At 35.2% G+C, this 13152-nt stretch overlaps 1 protein-coding gene across 1 annotated transcript in view; it reads right to left on the bottom strand.

Moving 5' to 3' along the window:
- Positions 1 to 3720: 3720 nt before the first annotated feature.
- The window catches only part of LOC106842525 (phosphatidylinositol-3-phosphate phosphatase MTMR1-like), a 60294-nt gene continuing 50862 nt past the window's right edge, over positions 3721 to 13152 (bottom strand). Inside the window, 4 exon segments of the mRNA XM_070506458.1 lie at positions 3721 to 5806; positions 5808 to 6109; positions 6112 to 6149; positions 6152 to 6249. Coding sequence (XP_070362559.1) covers positions 4690 to 5806; positions 5808 to 6109; positions 6112 to 6149; positions 6152 to 6249 — 1555 coding nt within the window. The 3' untranslated portion in view covers positions 3721 to 4689.

Below are 13152 nucleotides of genomic sequence, written 5' to 3'. Positions count from 1 at the left end.
ATTTTTTTTAAATTGAGAGTAGTATTTAAAATATATGGATGTGGCCTATTGTATTCATGAAAATCTTAGAGCTTTTTAATTGACTCAAGAAATAAGTGTGAAAGAATAAAAAAATAAAAAAGGAATACATAAAGGTATAAAAGTGAGAAAAATGAAATTGTTATAAATAGCAGAGAAAGAGTAATATTTTTTTTTTAACTAAAGGAGACAATAAAGAAACACGGAAGGAAATAAAAACTCTTTCAAAAAGCACCATGTCTAGAACAATGTATTAATTACTTTTTAAAAATCTTTAATTGTCAGATAATACCTTATACTTTTCAGACTTTGATTTATGCAAAAAGAAACTGTTCAAAACGTATCCACTCTTGACTAAAAACAAGCAACGTTAAAACTTTTCTCAAACCTACTAGGTGACATGATCTTAATCAATGAAAATATAAATTTTATATATTAAATCTGGAAGAGAATTTAAAAAAATTAAAAATGCAAAGCAAAAATAATTACCAACAACTTGGTATATATTTAAAAAAACCTGTAAAACCAAGTAGTATGTGGAGACAGCTGGTGAACAGCCCTTCGGCGTTGCCTGTAGGTATGTAAATTGTTACAACTTTTGTGAACATTAATTTGATAATGCACGACAAAGAACTCGAAAATGGGATTGCCTCTAGACTCTGAGATGCAACTTCTGAAAATTGAGTCTCAGGAAAATATTTACGCACATTAGTACACCAGCATTTTACATTTTTTTAATTAAGTTTGGGGATTGTTAATGTTTGAGAAGACTCATCAGTGTTATCCTCAGGTGCTAAAACCCTTCCTTCGAAGGGTTGTGTTTGTGTTCCGTCTTGAATTTCTCTTCTCTCATTCTTACTTGAACGCATCATGTCATTTAATTGCTCTTATCAAGGTTACCAACAGTCAGTGCACAACATTTATTGCTCGGGACCTGTCTGCCTCCTTTCATCCAGGTGATCAAGCTCTTGCCCTTAAAATATTTACTTCAGTTGGCTTACATAGCACATCCATGCTGATTTTCGCCTTTCTCTCAGCCTCTCCTCAGTCAGCCTTGATTTCTTCTCTTCTCCTTGGCCTCTAAACATTGACATATCCCGGGGCTCTGTCCTTGAATTTCTCTCTCTACAATTACTTTTTTAGTGATCTCAACCCTAGGATATCCCTCCATTTATTTAGGTTACCTTTAAATTTTCTCAATAATCTTAATTTTCCGTGTGGAGGTCCTACATAACCATGGTTAGATTTGTTTCTTGGCATTTTAAGTTTTTGACCCTAGAATAGATGTTCTGTCTTATTATTTTCATTTTCTAAGTGTTTCTTCCTAGCATATAAAATACAATCAATTTTGAATGTTAACTTTTTATTCAGGAACTTGGCTAAATTTGTTTATTCATTATAACAGTTCTTCGTAGTTTCTTTCTGGTTTTCTGTGTACACAATCATCTCTTCTATCTATAACAACCATTGGAAAAAATCTTTCCTTTTGCTTTGCTGCACTTGCCCTGAGTTCAGCTACACTGGTAACCGGAAATGGTGATAATGCTTATGTTTGTCTCAATCCTGACCTCAAATGATCTACTTCAACATTAATTAATGCAGTATTTTTGGTTTGCTTTTTTCTACTTCCAATTACAAGCTCCATTCCATTCCCAGTTTAATACGACATTTTATTTTGCATGGATTTTAAATATTATGAAACTACTTTTCTGAGTTGATTGAGGTAATATTTATTCTGATATTCCCTTTTATTCTTTCATGATGTTGACTTACATTGATTGATTTTAAAATTTTGAACCAAACTTGCATTGCTGGAGAAAGTCTAGACTGGTCTTGAAATATTATCTTTTTATTATTTTATTGCATTCAAGGTGTTATCATTTTGTTTAGGATTCCTGTATCCATACCCATGACTGAAATTAGGCTTCAGCTTTCTGTAATCTTAATATCCTTGTCAGGACTTTTTATCAAGATTATGCTCACCACATATAATGAGTAGCTAATATTTCATCTTTTTATTATTTTAAAACTTCATTTTAGATTCTTATTTCTTCTTCATTCAGTGCTTAATAGAATTCATTGGTGAAGCTATCTGGTCTTGGGGCTATTTTTCTGGGAATTTTATAATTTTTATTCACAGGGCAATTGAAGTTTTCGTTTTTTACTTTCCAAAACTTATTCTAAGTTTTTTAATTTATTGGGAGAATATTGATCATAACATTCTTTTTGCATGATGCTTTTTATGTCTTGTATTATATGTTGTGGTGCCGCCTCTTTTATTTGTCGTGTTGATTATATGAGCTCTCTCTTCTCCTAGATTGGTATTTATCAAATGCATTAGCCTTTTCTGAGAACCAGCTTGTTACTTTGTTGACCCCCTCTATTGTTTTATTTTCCCCTATAGCCTTACCTTTTTACTCTTATCTTGCTATAGTTTTCTCTAATTCTCCAGGTTTAATTTACTCCTATGTGTCTGTTTTGTTGAGAGAGGAGCCTAATTCACTGTTCTTCAGCTTTTCGTCATTGCATATTTGCCTAAATCTCCCTCTAAACACAGTTGACTTTCATCTCACAAGTTTTAAAGTCACATTTGTATTACCGTGAAATTTAAAATATTTTTTAATTCCCAAATTTAGTTTTTGTGACCCAAGGTTAATCAGAAATATGCAGCTTAAGTTCTAAACATTTAGAGATTTTCTAGTTATCTCAGTGATTTCTAATGTTATTCCCCAATGGTTCAAAAACAAGCTTTATATGATATTAAATCTCTGAAATTTATTAAGATTACTTAATGGTCAAGACTTTGGTAAACTTTTAAAAATATTTCAAGTGTATTTATAAATAATATTTATGGCACAGTATTCTGTGGATGTTGAGTCAAGTTTTTGAATTAATTTAATATTCAATGTCCTTAATTGTTTTTATTGTTCTTCATTTACTGAGAAAGATGTCTTGAAAATTTCTTAGTAAGATATTGAGCCTGCTAATATTTTTTTACTTCTGTCTGTTTATACTTGCATAATATGTTGATTCTATAGTATTAAATGTATACATATTTAGAATGATGATGTCTTTCCAATGAATGGAAGCTTTACCATTAGCAATATTGTTTTTCACTTCTAGTTATTATTATTTTTCTTAAAATTTGTTATTGTCTACCTTTGCTATTGCTTTAGGTTAAGGCTTACATGGTATATATTTTTCTGAAATGACAATTTTAGTCTTTCTGTAACCCTATATCTAGAAGAACCAAATGACATTTATTTTTTCTTTCTGAAATGAAATATATATTTTATCCCAGTTGTAAAATCTTTATGACTTAAAATATTTAATTTATTTAAATATAAGGTAACATTTGGTTTTAAATTTACCAACTTTCCATTTCATTTTTATTTGTCCCACTTGGTCTGTGTCCCCTCTCCTCTATTTTCTTGCTTTATCATGAACTATTTCTTCTTCATTGCCTTATTGATTATACAAATTCTTACTGTTCTTTTTTTTTATTACCATAGAGATTCAAGCATTCATTCTTTTTTTTTTTTTTATGTACATTGAAGCTTTATTAAATCAAGGATAGGAACGGAAGCTCTACATGTTATTTTCCAACATTTAAAAGTATATGTTTACTAACAGGACAGCAAGGCTTTTACTGACATATTTTTGAAGTTGTATGAGTCTTCATTCCTAACCCCAAGCCTGCATTCTGGACCTGGCCAAGTGGGCACCAGGCATGGGAGGTCCAGGTGGACGGGGCCCATGACACAGGGGTCTCCATCTACTCCAACTGGGTCAGGACTGCTATTCACATTCAAAGGACATTGGGCCATTAAGTTCAACTCAGAAAACATTTCATTAGGGGAAGCGGCAACAGCTAGAGTAATACAAACAAAAGAGTAAGTCTCTGACTCACATTTTTGGCTGCTTCTCCTGGAAACTATACCATCTACCTAAAAAGCATGGTTTCAAAAACTCCATAGAAGCCCATAATGAAATTCTGCACCTCTTGAGGACCAAACATATCAACGCCGATTAAACCCACCCCAAGGGATAGTCTGTTACACTGCGGATTTTGCAGAATGTCTTCTAGAAAGAGCCCCTCGGTTACTTTTTCCCCTAGTTCTTTTTACATCAATTGTACACACAGACAGTTCATTTTATTCTGAGTCTAACGCATTAACAATGGTATTTTAAAAGAAATTAACTATACACGTTTCAGAGTCTTAGAGCTGTGAGAGGCATCTGAAATCTTCCAATCAAACCTCTTCTTTTCATTCTTAAAATCCGGTAAACAATATAAAAAAGATATAGACGACATGAAAACAGGCACTAAGCAATATGAAAAATGGAAGTCAGTGTGAAGATGTTAAACACACACACACATTTATCTAGGCATTTGGGAGGAATAAGCTACTTCATATCCACAAAAGTGGTGCTTTTCAGAAGCATCAGAAGACACCCAACCATTTTCATGTGCCAACCCATTACTCCCGTGGGCAACAGAGGCTCCTGGTGGGGGACTGGGTTTCTGCTGTTTCACAGACTACAGCGTGGGGGAGGTAGAGGTCCTTTGCAAAGGCCCCAGAGTGATGGTGTAAGGAGGCCAGGAGGATCAATCATGAGCACATGGCTGCTGGTGGAGTCACGGCAGGTTCCCTTCATGTGCCCGTCTTGTCATTTGCCAAACACAATCAATAAACTGAAGAAATATTGGGGATCAGTCAGCATCCGCGTGGTTGTCATTGCCATGGCCCACACACACAGTGCAAACTTATGTCCAAAGCTGATCCACTCCTTTTCTATGAGAGCCTCGAACCCTTTAATGGTACGATAATAACTGTCCAACATCAGCATGGCCAGAGACATCAGCTGGGCTGTTCGGTCCCAACCATCGCTGCAATGCACCACCACCGAAGTTTTCCCAGATTCTATTTTATCGGCAATTCTTACTGCCCCAGCAAGAAGCATCCTTATATACTCTAGCCAATGCGTCCCATCCACGTTGGACAGCCACTGTGCCTCATCGATGGAAGGGTGCACAATCTCTTTCAATTTACGTAGTGACTCTCTCATCACGTGAATGTTGTGGATCTCCAAGAACACGAGTTCTGCGTTGGGGTAAGCACTTTCACTTTCATATCCTCCACCCTTTGCCGTGTTAGTATCAGCAACACTGTTTTGTCCGGCATCAAAGATGATAAGTTTGTGAGACTGTGCATTAGCATCCATTATTGTTTGCAAGTATTTTTCATCTTCTTTGCAGCGTTTATCATTGGGACCCACAAGTAGCTGGCTGCAACGGGTAATCGTTGCCTCACTTTCTGGATGAATCCATGACAACACAGGGACTCTGCCTTTTGCCCGAAAGGCTGCCACTTTTGAAAGGTCATCATCTTTCACACTAGTTGGCAACACAATGATGGCAGGGTAGGTGTCACAGGGCTCATAATTACTGTTTACTTTGGATATTTTCCAACTGTCATTTGGCAAGCCCTGTCTCTTATATTCAGATACTGGATCATAAACTTTCCATCCATTAATTGGAAATTTCTCTTTATGGTTGAATGCAAAGAGTGCCTGTCCGTTGGAAAGAGGAAATGCATGTTTGGTGAGGTTTTCAAATATCCCCAGTTTACTCTGTTCTTCCTGTTTATAAGCAAGTCGTAAGTTCCTCATATCCTTGCACACGATCTCTATACCACAAGAATTGTCCTCGTGGCTCTGCGCGCCAATCTTCTCAACTCTGCTGATCACACCCGGGGGAACATCAAGGACGAAATGTGGGTCCCTCTACATTTCTGAAGTACATCTTGAAGTCAGTCACTGTCAGGGTTCCACTCACTGCTCCCATAAATGGGCGGATATACATGACGTCTTTCACAACGGCCTTGATCGACTCTCTTGGAAAAAGTGGTGCTTCTTCCATCTGTGCCAGCTTATTTCCATCTCTTAGAGCCTTGTAATCTCTGGATACATTTTCTGATGTCACTGGACCTGAAATCTGACTAGAAATTGTAGCAGCTATAAGCTGTTTACACCATTCAACATGGGATCCTGTAGGACTGTCCAGGGTCTCCACGCTGGGCTGCTGGGCTGCCGGGCGCCGGCGGTGGGGCTCCCCGCCCCCCGAGGGGCCTCCTGCCGCCCGCCGGCCCCGGGCCCGGGCCCCCGCCTCCCTCTCTGCCCGCTGCCGCTGCCGGCCTGTCCGTGACTGACGCGCCGAGCCCGCCCCCGCTGGGAGCCGAGTGGGGCCTCCTGCCACCGCGCGCTGCACTCGCTGGCTCAGGCGGCCGCCGCCGTTAGCTGTCCAAGCATCCATTCTTGATTTACTCAAGGGCAATATGAGCACTTTCCAAAGTCTTTAGCTCCGTTTCCCATTGTATGACTTATATGTGATTATTGTTATGTATTTTAAATACATATATCCCACAATACACAGTAAATATTCTTTTACATAATTATTGTTTACTTCAGTTACACACGTATTTAGGCTTTTCATTGCTGTGTATTTCTTTATCTATAATGAACTTCCATCTCAGATTATTTTCCTTCTCCTGATCAACAATTGTGCAATTCTACTGGTACGAAATCTTCTCTTTTTTTCGTTCTTGAAGGATATTATCAAAGAATATAAAATTCTAGGTGAGGTAATATTGTTCCTCGGCTCTTTGAAGATATCGATTCAATGTCTTCTGGCTTCCTTTTTGTTTTTCTGTTGAGAAATTAGCTGTCCCTCTATTTTTTTCCCCCTCTTAAAGTCAATCTATCATTATCTCTCAAGGCCTGGAAGATGTTTTGTTTGCTCTGGATTTATAACAATTTCATGCAATGTATTTCAACATGATTTTATTTGACTCATCCTGCTTGAGTTTCATAGGGTTTCTTTAATTTTGACTTATCATTCATTAGTTTTGGAAATTCTTAGGCATTATCTCCTCAAATATTGCTGTACTCCATTCTGTCTTCCCTTCTTCTGAGATTTCAATACAATATGCTAAATTTTATCGCTTTTATTCCTTATGTCTCTTTTACATTTTCAGTCATATTGTCTTCATATGCTAGATTTTGTGTACATTTTCCGACATGTTTCTGTTTTTAAATTAACACACTGTTGTAAATCTGTATTGATTGTATAATTTTGGTTTTGAGTTTTTAACTTGCGAAATTTCCATTTGATTCTTTATCATAATTCCCATTAGATTGCTTCCTATGTCTTTAAACATATGAATTACAGTTATTTTAATGTGTGTGCGTCTAATATTTCATTTACCTACGTCCATGTGGGTTATATCAGGATTTTTCTTTTCCATGGTTTATATCACATTTTTATTTCTATTCATGCACCAGATTTAATTTTATTTAATACTAGACATTGTCTTTGAAAAAAAAGGTTCAGAGATAATCTTAGTCCTAAGGCTGTGTAAACTTTCTTGAATAGAGACTTACTTTCGTTTTGAAAGGGCACTAGTGGGAAACTGCAAACTTCAGTTCTGATCAGGTCTTATCTATTTCCTGTTTGCTTTCACTGCTAGAGCACACCCTTTTGGTTCTAAACACAAAGAGTAGAGATTTTACTAGTGCCTATCTCCTCAGAAGGCTCTAGAATCTTTTATCACCATAGTTCCCAAGACTGTCAAAAACTTGCTTAGCTCCTTAGATCTGGCCGTGTTTTCCTGAATATACAGATGCCTATAGAGGAAGAGTAACCCCATAGGCCAAGCTTTTTCTTATTCTCTTGTATTTTGGCACTATGATTCCTCAAAACTATTATTTATACCTTTTTGATGCATTTAAGCAGATGTTTAAAAAACATATATTTTGTCTAGCTTTTCTAGCTCTCCTTGAAAGAAAAGATGATTTAAAATATCTAATTCACTATTATCAGAGAAAATTTAAAATAATCCAATATTGTTTTTAATGGTTTCCTAAAGTTTCTTTGAACATATATTAACAATGTTATTTTTAGTATTGAGTATTTTCCAATGTTTTTCTATCGTCACCTTTCAGATGACCAGCCTGTTATCTTAATTTTTAATTATATCAATGTGTATAGGCATGATAAGGTAGAAGAGCAGTTAAAACCCCATGTTTATGAACCACACTGAGGAAATAGATCATCGTGACGGGGGAGCCAATAAAGGGACATGTGTAGGAATTTTCAACACAAGAGGTAATTTGACAATTAGGAAAGACTTTGGAATTAATGTTTAGAAGTAAAAGAGAAAATAAGAAATGAAATCTGAATCAATTAATCAAATATTATACACACGATGCTGAATAAAAGTTCTACCAAAGTATTATTACAAATTTTAAAAAAAATCTCAAGGAAAACAGCGTTGTTTTTTCTAAGTGTTAAGTTGGAGTAACTCAACTCTTTTTACTATAGTCATATAGCCATATTTATTTCTTTTCTAAATGCATCACTCCCTCTAATCTGCAAATCATAACATTTCTCATATTTGACATTTCTGTTTAGCAATTGTAACAAGACATAAAATTCAATATTTTAAAAGGTGAAGATAATCTGTCACTTATTTCTTCTCTATTAATTAGCTTTCTATTTGTTTTTCCTCTTTCACAAAATCCAAGAAACATATCATTTCAGTTATTTATTAACATCTTTCCCGCATATATCTCTTTCTTTCCATTGCCACTTCTGAAATCACTGTCAGTTTGTTGATTCAACTTTTTCTTGTCTATAACTTCTCTCTTTATCTAACAATCTGACATTTATTAACCTCTGAAAATACCGGTTTCATGTTTTTCCCTGTGATAGATGTTATAGTTTCTTACTTGATATCCATTAAAAAACCTTATAAATATACCTAATTAAATATACTTAGCGTCCCATCCTTTCTTGCACATAGACAGCATGTGGCCCTATTCTGACCAATACGAGGTAAATAGAAATATACCAGAGTGGGAGAACGCTTTGGAAAAAGTATGTTTTTTTAATATTAAAAGAGAGTAGACCCATTTGACACATGACTTCTACTAACAGCACACCATCTAATATTCCAGTAAAATTACACATAAATTGATTGACTTTGAATCCATAATATATGAGCAATGGCTGAACTGTATGGGTTGGCATTCTGCATGCAAAATGCACACTTATACTATTCCCTATAATGTGAAGTATAATTTTGGAATATTTACAGATTATTTTCCTTTTATGATATATGTTTTAGTGATGCTTAACTTAAGTAGTTTGCTGTTTTGATTAATTATTTTAGGAATGTTATTACCTTCTCATCGTTATTGCAAGCTTAAATAATTGTTAATTTTTAAACAAGAATGTTTAAAATATTCACACTTCAGTGTGAACAAAATATATCATGTGAGGTAGTGATATCACCAGGAAAAGCTGGTGATTTACTTTGATAGATTTAATTAGATCCAAGGATAGGTCCTCAACTTTGTACAATCAGGGAATATACCAGACTTTAAAAATTAAGACATATATACAAATGTAATTTTTATTTACAATAAAAAATATCAGCATCTTGACCAGCACTTACTCTCCCTGTAGGTAAAACACCAAAGCAGTTAAATTAAAGTCAGAAAGGAGCTGGAAGGCATGGAGTGCCAGTGTGGGGAAGTAGATACCAAATAAATATCTGTTCAATGAATGAGTCTACAGGCAAATGTATGAACATGAGAGATAAAAAGACTTATGATGATGTCTATTTTATGAAGGCCTAGTGAGAAAATTTTTATTTTTATAAAAAACCAACCCCTATAGAATTCACCCAAGATTTACAAAACCAAGTGGAAAAACAGCAAACAAGTGAAAAATGGCTGAGTCTAAGTCCGAGATAATAGCTAAATTTAATGAGTTATATTCAATCCGCTTCTTCGATGTACCAGGGAATATGCTGTTATTTTATGTGGATTTATTTTAATTCTCACAAAATTATTTGAGATAATTTTATTAGTTCTATTTTGTTAATGAGGAAACTGAGGCTTAGAAATATTAACATACCATAGGTGACATAGCTATTAAGAGGATACTTGATGCCATCTGTCTATGGAGACAATAATCCATTCTTCCCCATGCATTTAGATTAGATTTTCTGAATCATTATAATAGTAAATTCCAATTTCAGGTCAACTGATTATGAATGATATATCTAACATGATGAACATATGAGTCACTAGGCTTGAAGTTTGACTTGTAAATGGTGCTAATTACTATCTGTGTGGAATAAACCTGAAGTACATTCTGGTTGTACCAAATGGGTTTTTTGTTAGAACAAAGTAAAATAGGAACAATGTAACAGTTCAGGCAAACTCCTTAAGCTAGGCATTATTGACACCTATCATAAGAGGAAAATAATTATAAATATTCCCAAGTTATTCCCCATGCTGCAGGGACTAGGATAACTATGCATTTTGCATGCAGAATACAAACTCATACAATTCATCCATTATTCACACATTCTGGTTGAAAGTCAATTTATGCTCAACTTTGTTGGAACAATGGGACAGTTGCCTGGCCGTATAATCAAACAGGTGGAGAAGAGCTTCACTCAGAGCCACATTGCATAGCACAGTTCAGCGAACTTGGGCAGTGCAAAATAATGCACACATTTTAGATCAGGTCTGGGTAAACCTTCCATCTTTGTTGCTGTCAATCTGTTGACAAGAGAGGCTTGTCATTTTTGTTTAAAAAAGTAAAAATGTTTTCAAATGAATGCTTCTGTGACAAAGTGGACTGTTAAATTGTCTTCTGAATCTTGCAGTTTAACCATTAATCATATAAATATGGAACAATAACGTTGAAGATACAGGTTTCTAGCAGTAAAAAAAGCTAGTTTGTCACCAATGTCAGTTATATATTCAGCAAAAAATATGAAAGTAATGGCATTATTTTGGCTCTAGGGAGAGATTTATACTGTTCACTAGAAAATGCACTTTGGGGTCATTTCTGTTGAGAGACTGACAGCTTACTCTTCACTTGCAGTGTCCCACCCTCACTACCATGTGTCTGTGGGACAGCCTGCAGATATTGGCCAAAGGTCTTCTAGCAAGATGTGTCTCACCTGTCTGTCATCCTTCCCAAGCATTCACTTTTTGTACCTGCTATTACAAAAATATTCTTAATTAAGACAAAGTAAACAAGGAATACTCAAATATATTCATAAATGTATACATAAGTTTTAGAAGACTTCAAAGTACTGAATCAGAAAAAATAGACATACGACCATATGCTAACTCAGATTTTTTAAAAATTATTTTATTGAGGTCATATTGACTTATAACTTTGTGTAAATTTCAGGTGTACATTATTTTGTATCAGTTCCTGTATGGACTGCATTGTGTTCACCACCCATAGTCTAATTTTCATCTGTCACCATACATATGTGCCCATTTACCTCTTTGCCCTTCCCCAACCCTTTCCTTCTGGTAACCACTAAAGTGTTCTCTGTGCCCATGTTTATCGTCCACATCTGAGTGAAATCAGACAGTGTTTGTCTTTCTCTGTCTGACTTATTTCTCTTAGCACAATATGCTCAAAGTCCATCCACGTTGTTGCAAATGGCACAATTTGGTCTTTTTTATGGCTGAGCAGTATTCCATTGGATATATATACCACGTCTTCTTTATCTATTCATCTGTTGATGGGCACCTCAGTTGCTTCCACATCTTAGTTATTGTGAAGAATACTGCAATGAATATAGGGGTGCATAAATCTCTTTGAATTGTTGATTTTGTATTCTTTTGGATAAATATCCAGTAGTGGGATAACTGGAAGATACAGTATTTCTATTTTTAATTTTTTGAGAAGTCTTCGTACTGTTTTCCATAGTGGCTGCACCAGTTTGCATTCCCACCAGCAGTGTAACAAGGTTCCCTTTTCTCCACACCCTCTCCAACATTTGTTATTTTTTGTCTTGTTAATTACAGCCATTCTGAGAGGTATAAGGTGATATCTCTTTGTAGTTTTGATTTGCATTTCCATAATAATTGGTGATGTTGAATATCTTTTCATGCGCCTGTGGGCCATTTGTGTATCTTTGGAAAAATGTCTGTTCATATCTTCTGCCCATTTTTTGATTGGGTTCTTTCTTTTTTTGTTGTGGAGTTGTATGAGTTCTTTATATGTTTTAGAAATTAACTCCTTGTGGATATATTATTTGCACCTATTTTCTCCTAGTTGGTGGGTTGTCTTTTTGTTTTGTTCATGGTTTCCTTTGCCTTGCAGAAGTTTTTGGCCTGATGTAGTCCCATTTATTTATTTTTTTGTTTGTTTCCCTTTCTTGAGTAGACTTGGTGTTCAAAAAGATACTGCTAAGACTGATGTTGAAGAGTGTACTGCCTATATCTTCTTCTATCAGTGTTATGGTTTCTGGTCTTACATTCAAGTCTTTAACCCATTTTGAATTATTTTTTATGTATGAGGTAAGAAAATGATCTACTTTAATTCTTTTCCATGTGGCTGTCCAGTTTTCCCAGCACTATTTATTGAAGAGACTTTCCTTTCTCCATTGTATGTTCTTGACTCTTTGTTGAAGATTAGCTGTCCATAGATGTGTGGTTTTATTTCTTGGTTTTCAATTCTGTTTCATTGATCTTTGTGTCTCTTTTTGTGCCAGTACCATGCTGTTTTGATTACTATAGCCTTGTAGTAGATTTTGAAGTCAGGGATTGTGATACCTCCAGGTTTGTTCTTTTTCCTCAGGATTGCTTTGGCTATGCAGGCTCTTCTGTTATTCTGTATTCATAAAGTTGTCATTAATTTTCTGATTGGGGTTGCATTGAATCTGTAGATTGCTTTAGGTGATATGGACATTTTAACTAGGCTTATGAGCATGGACTATTTTCCATTTCTTTATGTCTTCTTTGATTTCTCTCAATAATATTTTATGGTTACCTGGAGACAAATGAAAATAAAACACAACATACCAACTCTTACGGGATGCAGCAAAAGCAGTACTAAGAGGGAAACTTATAGCAATACAGGCCCACCTCAACAAACAAGAAAAATCTCAAATAAGTAATCTGAAACTGCACCTGAAAGGGCTAGCAAAAGAAGAAACAAAGCCCAAAGTCTGTAGAAGGAGGGAAATAATAAGAACCAGAGTAGAAATAAATGAAATAGAGATTTAAAAATCAGTAGAAAGGATCGATGAA

The sequence above is a fragment of the Equus asinus genome, chromosome 3, assembly GCF_041296235.1.
Source record: "Equus asinus isolate D_3611 breed Donkey chromosome 3, EquAss-T2T_v2, whole genome shotgun sequence".
Classification (NCBI taxonomy): Eukaryota; Metazoa; Chordata; class Mammalia; order Perissodactyla; family Equidae; genus Equus; species Equus asinus.
This window is presented reverse-complemented; position numbering and strand designations above follow the sequence as displayed.